Genomic DNA, 26267 nt, shown 5'->3' with positions numbered 1-26267 from the left:
TTTATTTTTCACATAAATTTTTAATTTTTATTAGATCTATATCTCCACTTCCTCAATGGTTAGATCCGAATCAAATGGCCCTCTCACCTCCTACTTGATCAATCAAATGGCCCTTTTTCAAACCAAGGATCTAACTCGATGTTTATCGGCACCACTGTATGATGGAGAAATTGCATGTGAGATCCATGGTTTTAGAAGATGAAATGAGATTTTAGAAGAAGAAAAAATCGTGTAACCTATGAACTGTGTAAAACCAAAAAAAGTGGGTCACCTTCGTTTACTAATGACTACCCCTCCGTCCCAAAAAAAAAGACCATTCCTGTGTCCAGATTCATAGCTAGGAATTCGGTTTTTTTAGACGGAGTAGTATGCACTATGTGTATCTACCTTTTCAAAGGAACATGTTACACCAATTTCACAAAACCCTACAGGTAAAGATATTGTTTTTTATTATGGAGGAAAATGTTGTTTTGAAAACACTAAAATTTTGAAAAACGTTCACGACTTTAGATCTTTTTCCCTTCTGTTGATAGTATGTACCAATATATTATCTTTATCCTAAAATATAACTATCTAATATCGAATAGAACATATCCTACTACAACGAATATGAGCATATGTTATAATAATACTTGATAAGTATGACACTGATTGCCTGTAGAGCAATTCCCCAGCATATATTGTACTAGGTTGAGATGGAAGGGGAGGGTAATCCACCACGTATGTAAAGAAAAATGGCTTTAGTGTATGTTTTCTTTGCCTTCTAGATGTGATGCAACAGAGTGGTGGAAACTTTGTCTCGCTCTTCAATCAACTTCGCATCAAGATTTCATCAAGATTTTTAGTACTTGCTCGGATGTCAATAACTTGACAATAAATGTTTCTAGATACGAGGCAAAGGTTTACGTTTCCTCCCATGATGCTAGAACGTCCCTCATCCAGGGTCCCCGGCGTTGTCTTGTATCACCCCTTGAGAATCCAACTCATTGAAGAAACGAAGCTAAGGGTAGATCTCCTGCAATTGGTTTCACAAAGGTGATAGAATCAACGGAAAAAAATTATAAATATAATTATTTTTTCAATAATTTATGTTTATATACATGTATGGGGAGGTTTTACAAAAATATACTCATCCAACGACGGTTCCGCAGATTTAAAATGCGGGACCGACGATCCCGCGGGATGGTCACGCGGAACCGTCGCGATCCCGCAGCTCCAAAACGCGGAACCGCAGTGGCCAGCGACTTCAGCACTGTGCAGCACAGTTTATACACTGTTTTGACCCTGTACAGCACTGTTCATACACTGTGCATGCCCGGTGCCGCGCCTCTGTTGTGCGGAATTGACATGGAACTGTGTAAAACAGTGTCAAACAGTATTGAATATACTGCCACGCAGTAAAAAAATGCTGGCGCCGCCGTTCTGCACACCGGCATTGCGGGAGTGTGTCGGTTCCGTGTTACCGGCATGCGGGACTGGCTCCGTCCCGTAGCCCCGTTCCGCGCAAACGCCTTGGCCGTCTACTCCACGCTGCCATGCCATACTTTAGTTGCGCTACCGCAGAACTGATCTGCGGATTAGGTATATTTTCGTAAATTCTTTATAGTAGTGTATGTAAACACAAATCTTTTTCAAAAAAATAGATATTTTCAAAAAAATTTCTAGAATCAACACAAAAGGTATATATCTCCTTTGTTCCAAACATGACAACAACCCCTTCGATCATGTGCAAGCCCTATGGTATAAATAATTATACTCTAACATCTGTTGATTTGTATATGCGAAAGAGTGAGACCGGTAGTGGAAAGTCACGCAACAAGCCAACGACCGGTTTGAGAGTGATCTCGCACGCGCTTGCGTTTGCGCAGCCCCCACGAAATCTCAGCAAACGTCGGTCTCGCGGCGTGCGGATTCGGGGCCCCGCCCCGGCCGGCGCCCGGGCGGCATCTCGCTTCCCCCGGGTTGCACCCTCCCCGCCCTGGACGATCGACGCCCGCTGCCGCCGCGGCGGCACATGGCGAACTCATCATCCAGCCGCAACGCGCGGCGCGGCGATCTCTCGCGCTAGTAGGGGCGAGGTGTGTGTCTCCATGCCGGGCCAGTCTGCTCCGTCCACCTGTCCGTGCGTATCAATCAGCGAGAGACAGCGAGAGGGGGAGGAGCAGGCTACTTTCGTTGCTTTTACGTAGTACGTCGTCCTGTTCCAACGTTTTTCTCGGTTTTCTTTAGGCCCCTAGGCCGGCCGGGCGTCCGTCACGTACACAGCATCTAGTAGGCGGGATGTATCATGCAGGGATGGGTGCACTGACTTAACGAGTCGTACATGTTTCACGGGAGGAGTATTAAATTGTACCGGTAACTGAAAATATTGTCTCGATCGTATGAAATCTCATCACATTATAATTAACGGATTTTCTAACGTTCTTTGACGAAAAAAAATCGACGAACAAAATAAGATTATGGATCATCCGATTGGCTTAAATACTTGCACACCAGTTTCCTCCTAGGCTCCTAGCTTCGGTGACTCACAGCAACTCTAACGACCCTTCCACGATACAATAGAGTAGCGGGCTTGACCAAAATATGATTCAAAATTAGGGTCAGGGTGGGAGGACAAAGCTGGGTAGAGTGGAAGGATGGGGGAGTTTCTTGGTTTAGAGGGCTGCGATGATGGGGAGCACTAAGGTGATAGTTGTGCCAGTTTCGCGGGGTTGTTAGTGAGCACTGAGCAGTGGGTAGAATCCTTGACGATGGCAAGGAAGAATGCAGATTACGAGGTGACGAATGATGGTAATATATCTAGACAAATAAGAGCAGGTTAATAGAGCAGCCGGCTGCCAGCTACAAAATAATCCACCTTAGCAAAAGTAAATAAAAAGAAGAAATACTACTTAAGCTCATCATAGTTACTTCTAATATTTTATTCAACTAACTGTGCACATCAATCGGCTTAGCTCCATCCAATTGGCTGGCCATACCCTCCCACTCGTGGGCCCCACCACTTTGCGTTGGAGGCTGTGCTGGAGCTAGTGCTAAATGAAGCGCTCGCCTTTGCCTTTTCTAACCTTCTCTTCCTTCCATGTCATCACAGATATAATATTTAAAGTCTTACCGTCTACTATTATACCTGCTCTAAGACGACGGAAGGAATAACGCGGAGGAACGACAATAAGAGCAGGTACAATAGCATGCTATAAGCCAGCTATAAACATATTTTAAAGAGATAAAGGAAGAGAGAGAAGAGCAGCGGCCTACATATCTGTAGCCAGCTGCAGCACGGACTCTAAGACGTAACATGTGTATGACAGGTGGGACTAGATATTAATAGAATAGTAATCAACTATTGTATGAATCAGCTATTATATTGGCTCTAGATAATTTGGAGCTAGTAGTTGGCTATACTATTAAACTTGCTCTAAGTGGCGCACGAGGCAGGATCGAGCGGAGCAATATGGTGGTGGCGGCGGCTAACTATACCCTAATACGGGCCAATTAGACGAGACGTGAGCTGTTTTATTTAGGAAGGTGGTGATGAAATCTAGGTTAGATTGTTGATCCAAATGGTTTAGAATTTGCAAGGCTTGGACATTAGTTTTCCTACACAAGTTACATATATACACTACTGGAGAAACCATCTTTGATCGATCACCCAAAATCCACAATAGTCCTGGTTCGAATAGGAACCGGGACTAAAGATTATTTTTAGTTCTGGTTCAAAAAGTTGTCAAGACGAGTCAGGGCCCCAATTATCTTTAGTCCCGGTTGTTATAAACAATCGGGACTAAAAACCCCGAGCTGCGTGCCTCGGTCTCGGTCGACAGTCGTCGTCATCGATCTTATCCCCCTCCCCTTCCTCTCCCCTCTCATTAAATTAACAACCTCTCCTCTCCATCTCAGTCATCTCCCCTCCCCTCTCCCCTTAGCTTCTTCCTCCCCCTCCCCCTCTCCTACCCCTCCCCGCCTCCTCCTCTCCAGGCGGCCGAGTTCGAGCGGCGGCAGCTGGCGCGGTAGGCTGCGTGAAGGGCGGGCAGGCGGCGGCTGGCGTGGTAGGCCGCACGGATGGGAGGGTGGCGGGCGGTGGGCGACCGGTGGCGCAACGGCAACTCGATTTTGTTTTTTTTTAAGAATTTGTGATACATTGGATCTGAGAATTTTTAGAAGTTGTGATTGATTTGATATGTGATGTATTTCTTTTATAATTTGAGATGTATTTTTTTTAGAATTTGTGATGTGAATCTATGTTTGTGATGATACTTTGATTTTGATTTGGGGATATGGGGATCAACTCAATTTGGGAAGAGATTTGTGCAGTTCCAAATCGATTTGGGAAAAAATAATGAAAAAAATATAGTAGCCAACCGGGACTGGCGCTGCCATCTTTAGTCCCGATTGGCATCATCAACCGGGACTAAAGATGGATGTTTAGTCCCAGTTATTTCACCTAAAATTAAAGATACTCATCTTTAATCCCGAATAACTAAAGATACTCATCTTTAATCCCGGATTTCTACTCCCGGTTGCAAAACCAGGAGTATAGGGGTTACTAACCGAGAGGAAAAAGGCTTTCTCCAGTAGTAATAGATAATATCTATAATAAATCTTCAGTTTTTTCATGTGAAAATCGCGGCACTTGCAAGTGGAATTAAACTCTAGTCGTAGTAAACATAACAAAATCCCTGGTAGATATTTGTCACTTAGAAAGTGATGAGAACGGAGTGAAAAATGTAACTCTGTCCGTGGCGTTGTTCACATTTTTCTCCTTTTTGGCGCGGAGGCACGCTAATATCTCTTGACAAGAAACAAGACATCAAAATTGACCTCTCACATAAAATCTGTCCTGCACGTACGTACGTGCACTCTATGCAAAAAAGAACAGAACTCCAAGCTGCATCCGGTGTGCTAGCTGCAGGTCACTAGTCGCTATTGGAGTACGAGTACCAGTGAAAGCCGATATAGCTACCTTCATATTTTAATATATGACTTCGTTGATTTTTTTTTCCAACGTTTAATCATTTCTCTTATTTAAAAAATTTATGTAATTATTATTTATTTTATTATAACTTGATTCGTCATCAAATGTTCTTTAAACATGAGATAAATATTTTCATATTTGCACAAAAATTTTAAATAAAATGAATAGTCAAACGTTGGTCAAAAAGTCAACGATGTCATATATTAAAATACGGAGGGAGTATATAATACTAATCCGGAATTCCGCATGAGCCGGCGAAAACGGCTCGCGCGGCAACGGCCAGGGTGGAGCACGCACGCATCGCCGTCCAGTCAACAGGATGCGGCGATCCGGGCCGCCCATCGGGATCCCCGAAATAAAATCTGGATATTTCCGGACTCGAGCCGTTTTTATCAACGGGGGAACATTTGCTGGCGGACGACGGGGCGAGGCGAACGGCAAAAAAACCCGAGCCGAAGCCGAAAGCGGCGGGGTTTGACGAGTGGGGGGGGGGGGGGGGGGAGCGTGAGGTCAGGGACGACGCATCTGCGCGAGAGATCTGTGGCTGGAGAGGTGGGGGCCCGCGTGCAGCCACGCGGCGCCTCGACGCGGTCCACCCGCGGATTCTCCTTGGATCCATCCATCCGACTCAGAAATGAATGAATGGGTGGTGGTGAGGCGACAACGCCGGCGGAGGCAGGCCCATCCGATATGCTTTTCCAGAAAGAAACGACGCTTTTTTTTTCTCGCCCATCGATCGAATCTCGCCGTCGCCGCGCGCGCTGCTACGGCCTATAGCCCTCCTGAACCCATGAGCGGCTACCCTCGTCCCAAGTCAGACGGATATGAGCTCGGATAGGTTCGGATGATGCTGCGCTTTCCTCCTAGGCTTCCGACCCATGCAAATTTGCAAATGCGAGCAGTTACGTACTACGTATAGTGCTATAGCAGTAGAGTGGTTATCAGTGGTGCTGTACTATACGCACCGAATAAACCCATACCAACCCATAACCGACGGTGTACAGAAATGGACGATGATGGAAGGAAGATATATTTACTTGTAGATTGATAGACTCAAGTCTCACGTTATGAGTTACTAGTATTCTGTATACTCTATCATATCATAACTGATCAATAAAATATTTTATTAACTGCAAATATTTCATCTGACACCTCTTGGTCTCTTGGCATCTATGGAAAGAACGAAACTTCATGTTTTCGACTTTGCGCTCTCTTCGATCTCAGACTCTGATTCTAGAGTTCATCCACTCGGAGGGTGATATGTGGTCTTTAGCTGGCATTGCCGCTTTTATGGACTTCTTGGAGTGTAGCGTGGTTTGGTCCCTTCCCGCTGTTTGGATTTGTGTTTGGTTGTTGTAGTATCCTAAGCTTTAGTTTTTTATTTTGCTTTTTCTCCATTCCCCTAGCATAAGCCGGGCTGGCTGATTGTGTTGTGTAAGAAAAACTCTTTTCTTCTAATATATTAACGTGCAATCCTTTTGTGCGTTCGCGAAAAATCTGACACCTCCTAATCCACCAAAATCATTAATGGAGTATTTCCTCGTCAATTCGTTTTCTTATGTTGGTATCAAACATCTTGGTTGGTTGTATGTTCACACTCACTCAATTAATTCTGTCCATAGTCATAAGACCCTCTATCTTATCTATTTTCTTTTTTAAGATGATACTAGATATAAATCCGATATCTATATTTATAAGAAGATATACACACATTATGATATATATATATATATATATATATCCTTTACCATGTCACCACTAATTAATAAAATATTTCATTATCTATAATCTTTTATCTCACGGCTCCTAACCCATTGAAACCATTAGCCGAGTGTTTTCTCATCCATTTTGTCTTTTCTTATGTTAGTACGAAACATCTGAGCTCTATGTTACACTAAATAAACTTTGCTAGTCACAAAGCTATGTATCTTATCTACTTTATTTTCTAAAAGATAATAGATAGAAATTCGGTATCCATATTCACTTGTGGATATACACACCCAAAAGGTTTACACGTCCTCTCGTTGTATTGCAGCCACAACAAAAGATCCTTCATTTCGCTATGAGCGAAGGAATGGAAAAGAACTAGTACGTCTAACCATCTCCTCGTTGCCAAACACAGGTCTCACGTCTTTGAGATTTACGAGAGTAAAAGAGAGAATAACCAAATTGTGATTGTTGATTTGTCGTCTGCTTTGGATCTTGTTTGTAAGGATCATACATACTTGGTTTAAAGTGTTTTTCCAACAACCCAAAACAAGGTACTAAGTGTTTTCCTTTAGTACACAAAACTTTTTCTAATCCCATCCCCGTGCGCAAAATCCTATAAAAAATTCGGACCACCAACCATGCTGAATTTTCGTCAGGCGTGCCTAGCTAGTGTGAAAAAAACCGCAAGCGTTTCCCCGCAATTCAAAGCTCGTTATCCCCTGCCAAGCTGAACTCTTACGAGAAAAAAACAAACTAACAATAAAGAAAAATTAGGGCTTATAAAATTTTCCATGCTGCCACGTCAAATGTTTAGACAGATGCATGAAGTATTAAATATAGACAAAAACCAATTTCACAATTCGTCAGGAAATTGCGAGACGAATTTTTGGCCTAATTACGCCATGATGTGACAATTTGGTGCTAAATAAACATTTGCTAATGATGGATTAATTAGGCTTAATAAATTCGTCTAGTTGTTTTCTGGTGGAATCTGTAATTTATTTTGTTATTAGACTACGTTTAATACTTTAAATATGTGTTCGTATATCTGATGTGATATGTAGGGGTAAATTTTTTTTTTGCCAACTAAGCATGCCCTTAATCCAGCAACCGGCAAAATCCAGAATTAACCGGAGGTTCAAATCTCCAGTCGTGTTCGGCCGATCGAGCAGTCGACCGCGACGCCCCCCACACGCATGCAGCAGCAGCGGCAGCGGCAGCGGCAGCAGATCGGTCGACCACCTGCTGCAGCGCAGCGAATCCCACATCCCTATTATTATCTCCCACCCGCGTATAAACTGCATCCAAAACCTCCCACAAGTCCGATCTCGGACGCTCCCCGCCGCCGGATCGTGAACGAACGGCCCAGATCGTACCGTGGCTGGCTGCTACCACCACCATCATCATCCATCGCCGCTAGCTGCAGCAGCAGCCAGCCAGCCAACCGCCCCGCGCAACAGAACAAGAGAGGGATCAAAGAACGTGACCCCCCGTGAGGGAGGAAGCAGAGAGAGAGAGAGGAGGATTGAAGCATTCAACCACCGTGGGGTGATGGAGAATTGGAGAGACGATGACCAATGTTGCCGAGATGAGTAGGCATGTGAAGTGAGGCGAGAGAGAGAGCCAAGCAGATGTGCAGCGATTACCGGGCGCTGTCCGCGACCCCAACCACCACCATCCATCCATACACCCGGAGAGCCATATGCCATTTTTTTTGCCATGTGTCGCTGCGACGTAGGCCCCGCTTTGTCAGGGTCAAACCGCACCTACCACCCGTCTCCCAGGAAAAAACGGAAAGAAGGAAAAAAAAAGTTATTTACGTTTTCGCGGACGCCGCCAGCAACAGAAAGGAAGGGAGGAGAGATGAGCGCGGCGGGGGGTGGGGCCCATGGGCCAAGGCGGGCCGCCGCGAGGGCGGGCGGGGGGGCTATAAAAGCGGCTCGACGCCCACCCGCAAACCCTCGCATTTCCCATCTCATCTCTCGCTCGCTCGCTCGCTCGCCGCTACGCCTCACGATTCCGACGACTCCGACGCCGGTAGGGTCATAACACCCTCCTAGACGCCGGCGACGACGAGGGTGGTTGGGTTGTGGATAGCGGCTGCGACGACGAGGGCGCTCTCCTGACCGCCGGCGTGGGGTGCCCCAGCTCCACCACCGGCGACGACTCCTCCTCCGCCGCGAGCGCTCCCCCAGCCTGCTTCTTTTGCGGGGGTAGCCGGGGCTCCGGCCTCGGCGGCTTTCAAAGCCCCCTTCCTCACAACAGGATCCAAAATCCCGTCCTAGAGTTCTTCTACCTCCCCTTCCAAAACTTCCTCTTTTGGCATCCTTGATTCAATTTCCCTTCCCTTTCTTTCTTTCTTTCTTTCTTTCTTTCGATTTCTTCTTCTTGCTTTAGATTTCTTATCCTTCTTCTTGTTGCTAATCTCGATCGATCCATCTATCCATCCAAACAACCTCATTCTTTTTTCCTTTGATTTGATTCTTCGCTGCTAACGCCACCGAAACAGACAACAGATTTACAGCAAAAGAAAAAAAAAGAAGGAAGGCTAACCTTTTTCTGTGGATTTTAGCGTTCTCCGGTTTGTGACGAGATGCCTGCGCTCGCCGTGGACGCCGCTGCACCTGTCGCGCACGCCTTCGCGTGCGACGCGGCGCGCTTCCCCGCGCCGCTGCTGGGCCCCGCCGCCGCGGCTGCGGCGGTGGCGGAGAAGCCGGACGCGGCCGCGTGGTCGGCCGACCTCTCGTCCGCGCTGTACAACGTGGACGGCTGGGGCGCGCCGTACTTCTTCGTCAACGACGACGGCGACGTCGCCGTGCGCCCGCACGGCGCCGCAACCCTGCCCGGGCAGGAGATCGACCTCGCCAAGGTGGTGGCCAAGGCCGCCGGCCCGCGCTCCGGCGGCGGGCTCGGCCTGCCGCTCCCCCTGCTGGTGCGGTTCCCCGACGTGCTCCGCCACCGCGTGGAGGCCCTGAACGCGGCGTTCGACTACGCCGTGCGCTCCACCGGCTATGGCGGGAGGTACCAGGGCGTGTACCCCGTCAAGTGCAACCAGGACCGCCACGTCGTGGAGGACATTGTGGAGTTCGGCGAGCCGTTCCGCTTCGGCCTGGAGGCCGGCTCCAAGCCCGAGCTGCTGCTCGCCATGAGCTGCCTCGCCGCGCGCGGCAACCCGGACGCCCTGCTCATCTGCAACGGCTACAAGGACGACGAGTACGTCTCGCTCGCGCTCATCGCGCGCACCATGGGGCTCAACACGGTCATCGTGCTCGAGCAGGAGGAGGAGCTCGACATTGTGGTCGACGCTAGCCGCCGCCTCGGCGTGCGCCCGGTGGTCGGCATGCGCGCCAAGCTGCGCACCAAGCACGCCGGCCACTTCGGCTCCACGTCCGGGGAGAAGGGCAAGTTCGGCCTCAACGCCGCGCAGATTCTCTCCGTCGTCGCCAAGCTCAAGACCCTTGGTATGCTCGACTGCCTCCAGCTCCTGCACTTCCACATTGGCTCCCAGATCCCGACCACTGCTCTGCTCGGCGATGGCGTCGGGGAGGCCGCGCAGATCTACTGCGAGCTCGCCCGCCTGGGCGCGGCCATGCGCGTCATCGACGTTGGTGGAGGCCTCGGCATTGACTACGACGGGAGTCACTCGGCGCAGACCGACATGTCCGTGGCATACAGCTTGGAGGAGTACGCGGCGGCCGTGGTGGCCGCCGTCGGCCGCGTCTGTGACCGCAAGGGCGTCGCGCATCCCATCATCTGCAGCGAGAGCGGCCGCGCGCTGGTGTCGCACCACTCTGTCCTGGTGTTCGAGGCCTTCTCGGCTTCGGCGCCCGGCCGCATTGACCCGGCCACGGGCTACCTGCTCGACGAGCTCACCGACGACTGCCACGCCGACTACCGCAACCTCATGGCCGCCGCGGTGCGCGGCGACTTCGACACCTGCGCTCTGTACGCCGACCAGCTGAAGCGGCGCTGCGCCGATCAGTTCAAGGACGGCGTTCTTGGCCTGGAGCACCTCGCCGCGGTGGACAGCCTCTGCGAGATCGTCGCCCGCGGCATGGGCGCCGCCGAGCCGCCGCGCACGTACCACATCAACCTGTCCGTGTTCACCTCCCTGCCGGACATGTGGGCGATCGGGCAGATGTTCCCGATCATCCCAATCCAGCGCCTCGGTGAGCGCCCTGCGGTCGACGGCGTCCTCTCCGACCTCACCTGCGACAGCGACGGCAAGGTCGACCACTTCATCGGCGGGAGGCACAGCCTGCCGCTGCACGAGCTCCCCGTCCACGGCACCCGCGGCTACTACCTCGGCATGTTCCTCGGCGGCGCCTACCAGGAGGCCCTCGGCGGCCTCCACAACCTGTTCGGCGGGCCGAGCGTGGTGCGCGTGTCGCAGAGCGACGGGCCGCACTGCTTCGCCGTCACGCGCGCGGCGGCGGGGCCGTCGTGCGCCGACGTGCTCCGCTCGATGCAGCACGAGCCCGAGGTGATGTTCGAGGTGCTCAAGCAGAGGACCGACGGCGCCACCGCCGCCGCGCTCGCCAGGGCGTTCGGCGCAATGCCGTACCTGTCGTTCGACCCGGAGGCCGCGGCGATGGCCAGCGGGGAGAGCAGCGGCATGAGCAGCGACTCGGAGGGGTCGGCCGCCGGCGCGGCGGAGGAGGATGACGACGAGTGGGAGTTCATGCGGGGGCTCACCGTGTGACCGAGGCAGCCATCGCCGGCTTCTTGGTGTTCACGCGAGGAGTTCTTGCACCTCCTTCTCCTCCTCCATTGTACCTGTCGCACTGAGCAGTCGTCGTCGCCGTCGTGTTCGTCGCCGTCGCCGACGGTAATCTCCACCCAGTGTGTGGTTGTATCGTGTCATGGTCGTTGTCGTCGGGCGTCTCGTCGCCGTAGTCTCGCCGGAGTTTCTGGCGCCACCTTTTTATTTCGCAAGCGTCAGTGTCCACTGTTTCGCTCTCCTTTTGAAATTTCATCAGAGAATAAGATGAGGAACAAATAAGTTTCGTTCGATTATTAGTTGCTTCATTCATTTCATTTCATGACAATTTTTTACCATTGTTCATTTTGGATGCAATGAGATGAGAATTTTGTTTTTGTTTCGTTTTAATAATTTCTCTCTCTCTCTCCAAAGATTTCAATCTTTGAGCAGTGGATGGATGCAACGAGATGAGATGATGAGATTGGGATGTGTGGGATTGGTAGGGGCGTCTCAATCTCCTCGATCTCCATCCCCCTCTTGTCCATTGTATTTTTTCTCTCTTAGAATTCAACATGGCAAGGACGACAATAATACATGCAAAGTCCAGAAAAGATTTTGCCATTCCTTTGGTGTCTCTGTTGCTGTGATTCTTCTTCACTTCGTTTTCTTTGAAATCAATAATCGGCTGTGAAGGAAACCTCGAGCAGTGCTTACATTTGTCCCATTAGCTTTTTCAAAAAGATAGTAGTAGAAAACTATTCTGCCACTGCATCTGCCTGCGACGTACTCCCTCCGTACTCTCTCCCTCCAAAAAAAAAAACCCAATCCTAGATTTAAATCTGGACCCTCCGTACTCTCTCCATCCAAAAAAAACCCAATCCTAGATTTAAACCTAGACACATGTTAGGTTTAAACTTGGACACAGATATGTCAGGTTCAAATCCAGGGTTAGGTTATTTTTGGGACGGAGTGAGTAGTAGCCGGTGTTAGAAGAAGAAAAGGCGGGAAAGAAACGGCCACCTCTTGGATTCTCGTTAGCCTCTACTCTAGTCTACTAGTACTAAGGGGGTGTTTAGATGGGGCTAATACTTTTTAGCCCATGTCACATCAGATGTTTGGACGCTAATTTAGAGTATTAAATATGGACTAATAAAAAAACTAATTTCATAAATGAGAGCTAATCCGCGAGACGGATTTTTTAAGCCTAATTAATCCATAATTATCAAAAGTTTACTGTAGCATCACATTGTCAAAATCATGGCGTAATTAGACTCAAAAGATTCGTCTCGCGAATTAGTCCAAGCTTATGGAATGGGTTTTGTAATTAGAGTATGTTTAATACTCTAAATTAGTGTCCAAACATCCGATGTGACAGGGACTTGGAATAAGTCCCTGGAAACCAAACAGCCCCTAAAACCCGAAGAATTTCGAGGTTACGACGTCAAAGGCAGATTCCGGATGAAAACTTAAATGGTTTATTCAGATATGAAACAGTAAAATTTGACCAAAATTTGATTGAAATTTGTCGAAATTTGGTAGAAAAATGTCGTACCGCCGATCCAGCACTCAATCGAAAAGGTGAACCTGGACTAGCACTACTTAAATAAAAAAGATGCGATTTCGGCCAATGTTTTTGGCTTGATTCAGCCCAGGGGCAAAGATGTCGCCGTTGCCATTGGAATCGCTGAATAATCCTCCGAGATATTCGTGTGCAAGTGACTCAATCCGTTCAACGCAGCCTCTACTACTACTTGATGCTGCTGTCATAGTGTCATGTTGCTGTTATCCTATGAGAGAAAAACCAACCGGTTCAGACCTTGTGTTCTTGCGTGTCAGTCATCCGGTTCCTCGTAGTAGGTGTGATGAACCCTGGAAGGTTTCATATGAGCACTGAACCTGAAGGTTTCATTTCATATATGAGATCACAGCTTCTCAAAATCGTAGTATATATAAAAGAAAATATTGAATTTTTTATCGGTGGATTCGGAGTTTCGGATACGTGGACCGGAGTAGGTTGAGCGGCTTCGGCCGACGGCAGCCAAGTGCTGGATTTACGAGCGCGACAGCATTATTCTTCAGGTTCGGTGTCTCTGAAGTCTGAACGCATGTTGGTCCATAGTGAAGCAAATGTTTCTTTAGATATGTACCAGTATTTTAACCTTCTGGACATTCCATTGTTTGATGTGACTAGCATTTGAGATGTGATCATCTAATCCACAAAGGCCGAGTTTTAGTTCCAAAATTTTTATTCAAACTTTCAACTTTTTTATCTCATCAAAACTTTTCTACACACAAACTTTCAACTTTTCCGTCACATCGTTCCAATTTTAATCAAACTTCTAATTTTGACGTGAACTAAACACACCCAAAGTTTTGAGGAGAAGAATGCTGGCTTATTAGGTTGCTTTGAGACATGATTTAGAAAATACATGAATAGTTGTCAAGGCTTACTGAATCCTACGGGAAGTGGATCCAGAGTAATTTGTAAAAATGTTGTTTGGTAGTAGTACTACTTAAAAAAACACATGAATTTTGAGAGAAAAATAAGAGAAAACATGAGGTCTTGCCTCTTGCTTACTTTCCTATGAAATAAGTTACTATTCCATAGGAATCTCAATGGATTTTGCGGAGCTCATTCCTTCGTTCCAAAGGAGCATGTATGAATTATTTCCAATGGATTTCAATCCTCTTAGGGCTCATTCGGTTTAGAGGATTATTGTAGGAATTGAATCCTTAGGATTTTTTTCCTATGCGCATCATTCGTTTTATAGTAATAGATCTTATCGAATTCCTAAGGATTGTAGTCTTACAAGTTAATTCCATAAGATTTTTAGCATTAGATGAGACCTCTTCGAAAAATTCCTAAGTAATGGAGTGCACGCGACATTCTAATCCTTTATTTTTCCTATTCTTTTGATTTGGAAATCCTACGAACCGAATAAGCCCTAAAATCCCTCAATTTTCCCTTTGTTCCAAAGGAGCCCTAATCCTTAGAGGGAAGAAGAAACATCGCTACATACTCCATATACTCTACTTCATAAATTTATATACACTTGGTCAGGGTTGCTTCAGTATTGTGACCACACAGGTGGTTGCTGATGCAACAAAGCTAGGTTTCAGCCAATACTATTATTATTCATCATGGTTGGTACTCCTACATAAGAACAGCACTTCCACAGTACTACATGATCCTCTTTAACCGGGGCCTACCATTGGTCACAAGTGAATGAAATGATTTCATGCACTGCAGAGCATCTAGGGAGTACTTAACTAGAATCTTATTACTCACCCCTGCTCGATCTCAGCCGTCCATTTGCTGATCAGACGGCCTACATCGCCTCCCCAGCTTCCCCAGCATGTGGTGTGTCCCCAGCTGAGGAGGATCAGAGATTCAGAAAATTCAGATCTACTAGCTCCCAGATGATTGGCAATGCAGGACACAGTGACCTTTCGGCGTCTTCTTTCTTCATCCATGGCCCCTGTGACCTGAGAGATTCCAGATCCAATACTCCGTCGATCTCAATATAAGTACAATCTAGTACATCTATGTGACATATTCTAGGACTATAAATCTGGAGGGCCACGTTGCTAGTGTAGGAGGTAGTTAGCCTGAAAACGAAAGCTTTCTCTTTCTGTTTTAGTTAGTGGCACTAGTGGCTTAGTGCGTGCTTAACTGTGCTGTGAAAATGAAATGCTCAAAATATGGGCAGTTTGGTTTGGAGCTAATTTTTATCCTATCAAAATTTCGGTAGTACCAAAACCAAATTCGGTAGCACAGAATTTAAACGAGTGTGGGTACTAACAAACCAAACATTCATTTGATATTACTGAGGCTGCCAAAATTTCGGTAGGACAAAACTTGAAATACTTGGTTTCAATTCAAACAAGCTCTATATTCGCCGTTTCTTTCAGAGTAGTATCTATTCACAACATGCTGATCTGTGCTTTCAGAAATGACTGGTAGAATTCACATCTGGTGAGATGCAATGGTAGCTGCTGTCTTTGTGTTACTGTGCCTGAAGAATCTTCTCTAATCTTCTCGACGGTCATACGGGTGTCCATCGGCTGTTACATCGTTGGAAAATCGTGTCAGTTTAGTTAACGGGCTTGGGTTACTGGGATTATTCGATTCCTTGCCTCCAAGATTGTGTGGAAGATCACTTGCACTTTGGTTTTGTGGATAAGCATTAGCCGCAGAGCTGATACTGTCTGAATAATCCGCTTTCTGCATTCAGAAGCATGATGTGAACGAATGCTCAAATGGCATACGAGGATTCAAGGAATTAATCCTTTTCTTTGAGGCGAAAAACTCATTTATGTGCATATATTCTAGCAGAAAGTAGTCCATAAAAAGGAGTTTGATGTGTTAAAGAAAAAACAAGAGGTTCATGAAGCGCTAACTAACACGAACTCAACAGAATTACGTAATCCGTATTCTGCTCCATACTCTTTAATCAGAAGCATGACTCGTCTCATATTGGAATTCATACTTTGCATGGTTAGGTGAGTAAAGTTGTGCTTTTTTCTTCCAAAAGTTAAACTTTCATGTTGTTTCTTCAGATATCTGAACTCTTTCAACTACGTTAGGCCAAGTCCACGAAAGGAACTTCTCAAGCTTGTCATCTTGCAGCGTTAATCGTTGTTGTCAACATGGTCAGAAGAAATCCCAACACCATTCAGGATTCAACTCATGTTACACAAGGCTTATGCTAAACTTAATTATTAGGTAAAGAAAAGGTGAACTTGCCACAAGAACGGAGCAGCTTCCTCTGCTGCATGTTCAGTTGTTCAGGTCTCGTCAGTACACAAAGATGAAATGGTCAAGATGCATATGCATCCAGAGAGCGATATCACACGTGCTAGACTGGTCAAACTGCAATTTTTTGAAATGCACTGTTGCGACATGTTTGGTAAGTAGAAGTACTTTGATAGCGGCAGTTGCAGCAGTTTTTTCTGAACACCAACTTGGGAGTAATCATGCCCAGACGCACTGATCTATATGTTATTAATTTGTATATCAAGTAATCAAAATTAGTATGTTCCTGTCAAATTGCACTGGTACTAATGTGGAATCTTGATGTACATTTGACTACAAATGACATGTGGCCTCGAGATCGAGTATGGATTTGTCTGAACAATTGCTTTGTTAAAGCAAATTCTTTCTTCGCATCAAAAGCCTCAGATTACCCTTATCCGATTGCTGAAGAAAACGTACAGTTCAAAGTTCAAACTGAATACCTGCAGGTGACTCATCCTGTGACTTGAAAGATCAAGTTGTTTGAAGGATTTGGAGAAAGGGTTGGTGAACAGTTCTGTTCTCTGCATGTATATCTGAACTCTGAACCAGGATACATGCATGCTAACCAGCTAATCAGCGGTTGCTGAGACGCATTGTACTCGAGACTTTTACTAACATCTAAAAATTCAGACATTGAGACGCTCGTATGCGACATCGGAAGCGGCGAGATTGTCTTTGTCTGTGTTGGACTTAGGTTCGGCTGTAGATTGTTCAACTTCCTACTCTGAAACTTTGCCCATGCTAACTGACACCAAAAGACAAATGGTTGGACTAATGAAACTTCGCCGGCTGCATTTTTAGTTGGACTGAACCATAGGATAATAGTATTCTTGCAACTGCACGTGTAGTTGAAGAATTATAAACGGTTGTTGGACCTAAGCATCCCAAAATGATTAGCTAAATATCATTGTGAGCTTGAATAAACTATATGTACTATTAGCTTAGAATTAAGCGATGGTTGAATAATACATGCAAATGTGTAATACTTTTGGATGTCCTCTTGGAGTAAAACATGCGAATATAAGATTTATTAACATGGATTTTCATTAGTTTTAGATAACGGTTTTCATTTAATAGGTTGGATACAACTTGCATCGTTAAAAATATTAGCTGGAAATGCGATACCGTGAAGAACTGCAAATTCTGTAGGTTAATGCTTGAGAGAGATTGGAGTTGGTAGGAGTATTTGGTAAGATACAGACAGCAGTAGCAGGCGGTCAGAGACTCATGGTTGTATACTTGTATGATCAAATAATTTGTTGCCCTTGCATTGCTTGTTCAGCCAAGAAAACGAAAGTTAGGATGGCTTCATCTGCATTTATCCATCGGACTAAATGTATACACTTGTGAAGAACGATATAAGGATGTTATGAAACTTAAATGTGAACTCACGTTCTTATCGCCTTTTGACAGGACTAGATGAAGGTGCAGATAAACTTGACTGAAACAATTTTATGTAGGATATAACGTCTTACCTTCAACCAAAATATTTTCAATCTGTCCGTATTTATCCATGTCATATAGTTCATAGAGTTTTTTTTTTTTTACAACCAAGTGCCAATCTTTAATCCTTCCACATTTTAATTTGCTGAGAAGAACATAGTGCATGTAAATATACCTCTCAAAAAAGTCCATGTAAATATAGGCACACTATATATAGGGGGAATATATGAGGATGAGATGAAGTTTTCTTTTTTCTATTTTTTGGGACGAACAGAGATTATCCATCAAAACTTACATTCTTAGTTTCTGACTGGATATATTGAACCACACATACCTACCTCTACTTGACAAAAATCTGTACTGAACATGCTCCACAAATTTGGCCACTTGGGTGTTCCTTTCCATCCTTCTACCATATGACTTGCTGTCATTGTCAAAATTCTGAGCCACTATTTTGATCTTTCGGAGATGATCACCTTGCGTGTTCCTTTCCATGATGTTGCTCGTGTTTTCGTCATGGCTTTGCTGTGTCGATCAACTGGTTGACGGGTTCTGTACCTACTACTTTTGGAGGATTTTATTTGGGGTTGAAATTGGTAGGATAATTCAATCTAGTTCAGTACTCATGTACTAGTTGGATGAGATTTTCTGTTGACCAAATGGCCACATTGTGAAGTGAACATATATAAAATTGTTTGACTCGCGGTTCCAGAACGAATTGTTAACGAGTTAGGTGATGTGAGATGTGAAGCTTGGGCTGCGTTCTCCCCACCCTCAACAGTGTTCACGGAAAACGGAGCGATCCATTAGCACATGATTAATTAAGTATCTGCTAATTTTTTTCAAAAATGGACTAATATGATTTTTTTAAGCAACTTTCGTATAGAAACTTTTTGCAGAAAAATGCACCGTTTAGTAGTTTGAAAAGCGTGCTAACGGAAAACGAGGAGAATCTAATCCTACTAGCCTGAAAAGAACGCAGCCTTGAGAGGAGAAAAGAATCCAAATTGATGCTGACGGAAGATGAACAAATGCAAGTAGGCAATCATCATCAGACACTAAAACTGAAAGATTTACCTGCTCCAAACATTTTTTTTCCTGACATGTAACTCTGATGGAGAAAGTGAACACACACGCCTCTCCAAATTCTCTCAAGCGTAGCAGAGCAAAAAGGCCCACGAAAGCCAGAGAAAATTGGTATCACGGACTGAAACTCCGAACCCCTGGATCAGCATGAGCAAGCCACGTTATCTTCTGCGATGCGCCATTCGACGGCGAACTTGGCACCGGCGGTGCTTACCGGCGACAGCAAGCACGGCAAAGTAACCCAACAGGATGTAGTTAAGGATTTCAAGAACTAATTAAGTGCGTGCCAATTGAAACTTCAAATGCTAAACCACTGTCAATATTTAAACCTTTTTGAAACAATAACTTAACTAGGAACATGCAGACAACTAGTTTAGCCATAAGTCAATCTAGTACCAGACTACCCTGCAGTGTCATGTTGAGTGTGTCACTGTGACGCCCCAGCAAAAAAAAAAAAGAATGAAAGCAAAAAAGAAAGGGCAAAGCAGCAGCAGCAGCCGGCCCATAAAGCCCAGCAGCAAAACGGGCAGCCCAACACTGTGATGTACTGTAGCAACCGAGTACTGTAGCATCGAGAAACACTGTACCACAGAGAATAATACCCCTACCTTAGCCAGCTCCATTCATACTAGGTGTGTGTTTAGTTCACGTTAAAATTAGAAGTTTGGTTGAAATTGAAACGATGTGATGGAAAAGTTGGAAGTTTGTATATGTAGGAAAGTTTTGAAGTAATGGAAAAGTTGAAAATTTGAAGAAAAAGTTTGAAACTAAACAATGGCTAGCTTATAAGAATGAGCTGTCCGGTCACTATTAACTCCGATTCAAACTTTTTGCGTGAAGTGAGAACGAAAACGCAAGACAGTTAATAGTGTAGGTTTGGCCCAACTGGATGAGTTGGGCCCAATACCATTTTCAGACCTGGGCGCCAGAGTGACCTTGAATTTGCTACTCTCAGTTATGAACAGAAGTATTTCTCCACAGCTCATTATAAAATTATGCATGGCATACAGCTTGCATGATTTCCTTTGTGCCTGACCGGTAACTGAGAATACTTATCTGCACTGATCTTTTTTTTCTTTTTTTTTTTGACATCTGCACTGATCATGATTTATACTACCATCAGACATGCAGCACGATAGATTCATACTTAGCACACATTATTTGCCTGAGTGTTGGTTGTAGCTCTCTTGCTGCTTGAAACGTTATATATATTTTAGTAGATCCTTTACACATAGCTGCAGTGTCTGCTGCGTCTATTTGGTTGGTTGCCAGGCTACATTAATGCAACTTAGCCATAGCCTGTTAGCAAGCTGAGATTTTGGAGGAAATCAAAACACGACGGGTATATAACGCCATAGATTATTCTATTTTATTTTACTAGTGTTAGGAATAAACATACATCCTATATATGAGTTGTTAGAATACGGCAATACCATATACCTAATAGTCTACGTTAGGATATTTTTTTATTAAGGAAATACAATGGATAAAGATAGCTTACATTGGGATATTTTTTATTAAGAAAATACAATAGATAAAGAAAGAAATTAGCTTCCTGAAACAAAAGATGGTGGAGTCTAGTCGTATGATATATATATATATATATATAAATATAAAGATAGCATTGGATTCGACCAATAATAGTAAGACTATTACTTGTCACTAAAATGGTGGTATTATTTATTTATGTATGGGTTCTTATTCCAGTATATGAATTGAATTCTACTCCCATAGCCATTTCTCTACCCTATATCATCATAACTCCTTTACACGCATTTTGAGATTGGCAAAATATTTCACACTTAAAGCAAGTTTATTTGTTCCGTGTGTTCATGTTAAATTCTAATTTTTTTTATAGGAATGTTAAATTCTAATTCAAGTCGATTGGAACTACAGCTACTGAACCACTGTTATTGTTAATACTTACTCCTTTGAAATACACAATGCCATGTGTTAATACTTACTCCTTTGAAATACACAATGCCATGTTTGTGCTATGTTAGTCTTGCTAACTTTGGGCAATCCACAAACACATTTCGCTGTGGTTGATCAGGAAATAATACTGGAAGTCAATCGTTTCCGTGCCACTCTGATTCCATCTCACCTAAGAAGTAGAACTATGAGTAATTAAGCATGTTCATTACTAAAATAATGGGACCAAAAACAAGAACATATATATAAACATCAAACTATTGGCATTTCTCCTTATGATCCGTACGCCGGCAGTGAGCCGGGACAAGCCGCCTCCGCCACCGGAGGAGGTTACAGAAGGCCCATTAGCACAAGCTGAGGCAATTCTTCTCCGGCGAGCCGTCCGAGCAGCGGCGGCAGCTGGTGACTTCCGATTCAACGCTCGAGGGCCTGAAGATCTTCAGATGCATGGTCGCTTTGAAATATTTTTTTTTTTTGCGAACGCCGCTTTGAAATAAAATCGACAGCTGAATTTTCAGATGCATGGTTGCTTTTGAGTAAAATTGACAGCTGAATCGGCACACCTTTTTTTTATCTTAAAAAAAACATCAAAGAACAAACCACCTTTTGGATCATTCAGCTCTTTTCCCTTCTCAAGTTACACAAGCTCAATTTCTTTCGAAAATACCGAAACAAGTCATAAACTAGCTCTAAATTATTGGTAGTAGCAGCTTTACACATAGACAGTTTTAAGAGTATGCTCCCCGAGTTAAAAGTAGGGGGGCAATGCTGCTGAAATGAAATGGAAGGCCCGGACAGTTAATAGGATATTTCATCTCATTCTACGTATTTGCTTATATCCAGCAGCTTAACAGCATGTATATCATGTGAGCTTCTTCATGCTTCCATACTGTTAGTCAAATTAATTAGTATTAGTTTTTCATGCTTACATCCAGCATGATAGATTCCTCTCACCGCAAAACTACACAAAACCATAAATTTAGGTCCAATAGCGGTATGGATCTCTGATTTCGTTAATATGACATCCTAATTAGTCAGCCAAAAAAAGTATATGGGACTCACATATCAGCCGTCCTCTTCTTTCTTCTCTTTTCTTCCTAAGTCTGGACGGGGTTGGCCGGAGAGGGTGGGAGAGGCGGCCGGCATGGCGATGGTAGCGGGCTCCAGCGGGCGGTGAGCCAAATTAAAGAAGCCGCCTCCATCGCGACACAGACGCCGGCGAGCTGCCATCGATCACTGGCACCGTCCTACCGGCACACAGTGGCGTTGGCCACCGGAGGAGGTTACGGACGACGCCTTGGGGATTATGGAAGTGGTCGCGGCTGCCGGTGGCATTCATGCAGCGCATGCAGCGCAGCACAACCCAATAGATAGCAGAGATAATTGGTATCACAACGAAAATCTATCTGAAGTGAAACTCAAGAAGCAACCAGGATAAGCCACGTCATGTATCAAATAATGGCAATGGGATTCACAAAAGGAAAAAAAAAATACCAAAGCAAAAATCCTAGCCATCAAGATGAGGAACGGGTAAAATATAGAGAGAGAAGAAAAAGGCTATGAGCCCGTTCAGATTTGGTGCTATCTTGAACTATACCATTTTATTTTGTAAAATCAATAAACATGTGGATGCATTTAGTTTGTTACTAAATATTGGTTGTCTAAAGAATTCTGGCAACACCATATTTAATCTATCCGATCAAATTTGGCAATGTTGCTAACTTGGCAAATTTTAGAAAAGTTTATTTTTAACAGCAATCTGAACATGCACTAACAACACACTTTGATGGAGTGGTTGCCTCATTGATCTGTCAATAGGTCTAATGGGCTGGCTTGGTCGAACAGGCCAAACAGTCTTTTGGACCATATGACCAATCAAATAAATTTCTTGAGACGTTCATAGTGCGTATACACTCATCTCTATGAACGTTCACACGCATATCCCCTATCCATATGAGTCTCTTCGGAAGATTGGACCAACAAATCTTGAGATTGACGAAGTCACCAACGTCTCGCTGTCGACGGGTACGTCGTCTACCATTAAAAGAATAATTAGCCATAAATGCGAACAAATTTAGGATTTGAATGTAGGTGGACTAGTTCCTCCACAAGGAACCTAACCAGATGAGCTACGCTTACTTCGCACTAATCGGATATATTTAATTGAGGGGAACAAGTTATTTTACATATAAACTTTAAATAGTTAGCAACAATCAAAATAATATATAGAAAAAATAACTTCTCAAACACAGCTTATAAGGATGGTCCTAGTCTAGAGATGGCAACGGGCCCCGCGACCGAAACCCGTTGGGTTTTTACTCTATTAGGGTGTATAAACGTTCCAAACATCATACCCATGGGTACGTTAACGGGCAAAACCTTCACCCATCGGGTACACGGGTGTGGGTACGTTCTGCTGTCACCCGAACCCATTAACCCGTGGGTTGAAAATACCCGTAGGCCTAGCCCAATATGCAGATGGCGCAAGGCCCACAACCATCAAAACCCTAGGTATAAATCCTCTTTTCCTCACTCCTCTAAACCCTATTCCTCTTCTCCTCCTCTCCTCTCCCTCCTGTCTCCGTTTCTCCGCCGCCCCCCATCCCCCAAGCGGCCAAGCCACGGTCGCACCGCACGGCACATGCCACACGCCGGCACACCACCGCGTAGGCGCGCACAGCCGCAGCACCAGCCGCCAGCCGGTCTCGGTCGCGCCGATGGAGTAGGGGCGCCGCCGTGCGGGCAGCCGCCAGCGTGGAGGCGGACATCCACCGCGTCGGTCGCCGCCTGGGGCAGGGTCCAGGGAGCCAGGGACGCCGCCTCCTGGGGGCGGGATAGCCACCGCGTCGGTCGCCGCTTAGGGGCAGGGACGCCGCGCGCCGGTCAGCTGTCGGCAGGAGCGCCGCCGCAGGTGCAGTGAGGTAGGTCGCTGGATCCGGCTGGGGCCATGACCATGAGTAGAGATGGCTTGTTGTTGATTTTGCAATGTGACAGGCTGTATGTATCCTGTATGGTTTGTTTGAGCCTTAGTTTTTCAATCTTGCTGTGTACATATCACTGCAGCCTATAACCTTATTGAGTTATTATTGTGCACAATTGAAATTGTTGCAACGGATGTGGGTACCCATCACCCATGCGGGTGCGGGTATGGGGGAATTTCTCACCCGTGGGCGGGTGTGGGTTTTTTAGTGGGCATATTTAGTTTTAATGGGTGTGGGTACGTGCAGTGGAAACCCGTCGGGTCCATATCCATTGCCATCTCTATCCTAGTCGCACAAAGGTCAGGGATGGAAATTTCAGGAATTTCGCCCCTCTAGCAAGCAATTATTTTGAGCATTTTTCTGGACTTTTTTTCAAATATTTGTGAATTTGATCATGATTTCTTTAAAAAGTTTTGCATTCCGAAATGGAAAAACGTGCGATTTAATTCACTAGTTATGATGAAAATTGCAGGAGAGGGGGTCTCGGTGACTAAAACTCGACACCCATGGAGGCACGTTATCTTCTGCCGGCAGTGCTTATCGGTAACAGCAAGGACGGCGAAGTAAGTCAACGGGACAACAGATTAAGGCCCCCGTTAATTCAAAGGAAATTCATAGGATTTCAAGAACTAAGGGTGCCAACTGAAACTTCAAATACTAAATCACTGTCAATACTTAGACCTTTTCGAAATACCTAAACTAATTAATTATGAACCTTCGAACCTGCAAACATGGTCATCCAGTACTGGAGTACCCAGTGTCATTTTGAGTGTGCCACCTTGGATTTGCTGCTCGCAGTTATCAACAAAAGTATTTATCTTAAGCTCATTATGAAATTATGTCTTTGTTATTGGCCTACTGCTTGCATGATTTCCTTCATGACTTCCTTACCACTAGTTGTAATTGAGATATTTATCACACCTTATTTGACTGAAGTGTTGATTGTACCTCTCTCTCTCTCCCTACTTGACACACTGTGTATATATACCAGTACATCCTTTACTCATATTTGCAGTGAATATGTGATTTGAGATTTTGGAGGAAACCAAAACAAGAAGATGGTGTGAAGTACCATAGTTTATTATGTTTCATTTTACCTTAATTCATTTAAAAAATAACATTTTTATTTTGGTACCACGTCTCGTGTTGGAGGTTGTACTAAGTATGCCTGGTGTGGTTGTACTAAGTGGTTGCATTGGTTGTATTCTTATCAAAAGTATATTGTATGAGAATTTTATTGTGCTCCCCCTTAATACTATATTGTGTTATCCATTTATTCAATACTATTTATGTTTGTTAATATATCGAATGAAATGTTTGTTAGTATCTCAAATGAAAGTTTGAGGTGTATAAAAAATATCGTCACGGAATTTGCTTATAATATGACATTGTTACTTATCAATAAAATTATGTACATCTCACTAAAATGATGGTATGTATTTATGCATGGGTTCTTGTTCCATGTATATGAATTGAATTGTACTCAAATAACGAATTCAGATATGGTGCTGTAGTAGTAACGACTGCAACTTTAGCAGTCGGACCACATTATAGCCATCGGATCGATGGAGCCAACGCCGGATTCGCTGTCATCCTGTTTCACCATCTATGCTACAGTAATCGATATAGTACAAATTTGCTACAGTATTTTCTGAACAGCATTTTCCTGCCACCTGAGCCGTTGATTTTTTATCCATCGGCTGCACTGCAACTGCTAAAGTTGCAGATCTTGATCCTCAAATAACTTATTAACTTATTGGTAATAACTAGTTCTCTACTCTATATCATGATAGCACTCTCCATGCATTTTGAGCTTATTGGTAATAAGTAGTTCTCTACTCTGTATCATGATAGCACCCTCCATGCATTTTGAGCTAATATTTTCACACTTCACTTTTATATGCAAATATGAGTTATTAAACATGTTCACTACGCAATAAAATAATGGGACGAAGAAGAATAACATAAACATGAAACTATTGTCATGTGCATAATCTAAAGTATCTTGGCAGGGGAGCTACGTAATTCCACTCATCGCCCTCCACCGCTTCCCCCCTGTAGTTCTCTAAGGAAAAAAATACATAGATCCAAGGTGTCAGAAAATTTAATAGTGTTGAACCCCTTTACGTTTTTCTTTTTTATTTTGTGCATATTTCGAATATCGATGATTGAAGAAACTAACTAAGGCCTTGTTCGTTTAATCCCCGGATTGAAGGGGATTTATTCCACACCTATTATGGTGTGGAATTATTCCCCCTCAATCCCCTTCAATTCTCTTCATTCCACTCCAAACTGAACAAGGTCTAAAGGGGTTGGAGAATTATACTTTTTTTTTACGTAAGTTGGAGAATTAGACTCCGAACCCCCTAGAGATCCGTAATTCAGCATCACAAACCACGTGATCTTCCCCTATAGATGGAGCTCCTCTGCAACGGGATGGCCGCATTGAGTGAGTGAGGAGAAGTGCAGATCAAGGCGAGCCAGGGATTACTCCTTGACACCTTTCATGTTCTCGTTACGTTTGCAATTCTCTCTGTATTGATCCCTATAAAATCACAACATCTACGACGGTATCTTTTGATATATAGGCTCATTTTTTAACACCAATGTCTGTCAAATAAAGGAGACAATGACGTGAGGGTT

The 26267-nt window shown here is 44.7% G+C and overlaps 1 protein-coding gene and 1 long non-coding RNA gene across 2 annotated transcripts; both read left to right on the top strand.

The window, feature by feature from the left end:
- The first annotated feature begins 8642 nt into the window (after window positions 1–8642).
- LOC4340008 (arginine decarboxylase 1-like) lies at window positions 8643–12004 on the top strand. The gene has a single exon (NM_001421035.1). The coding sequence runs from the start codon at window positions 9276–9278 to the stop codon at window positions 11382–11384; it is 2109 nt and encodes a 702-aa protein (NP_001407964.1). The 5' UTR covers window positions 8643–9275; the 3' UTR covers window positions 11385–12004.
- Window positions 12005–23180: 11176 nt separating this feature from the next.
- On the top strand, window positions 23181–24482 carry LOC107281348 (uncharacterized). Its single transcript, XR_001546655.3, has 2 exons — window positions 23181–23564; window positions 24097–24482. It is a non-coding gene; the product is annotated as an uncharacterized lncRNA (long non-coding RNA).
- The last annotated feature ends 1785 nt before the right edge of the window (window positions 24483–26267 follow it).

This window comes from Oryza sativa, chromosome 6, assembly GCF_034140825.1.
Source record: "Oryza sativa Japonica Group chromosome 6, ASM3414082v1".
Classification (NCBI taxonomy): Eukaryota; Viridiplantae; Streptophyta; class Magnoliopsida; order Poales; family Poaceae; genus Oryza; species Oryza sativa.
Note: the sequence above shows the minus strand (reverse complement) of the source record. Positions and strands in the feature narration are given on the sequence as shown.

What these genes read in the sequence shown, in the direction of transcription:
- LOC4340008 (NM_001421035.1), top strand. Translation starts at nt 9,276, where the DNA reads ATGCCTGCGCTCGCCGTGGACGCCGCTGCACCTGTCGCGCACGCCTTC.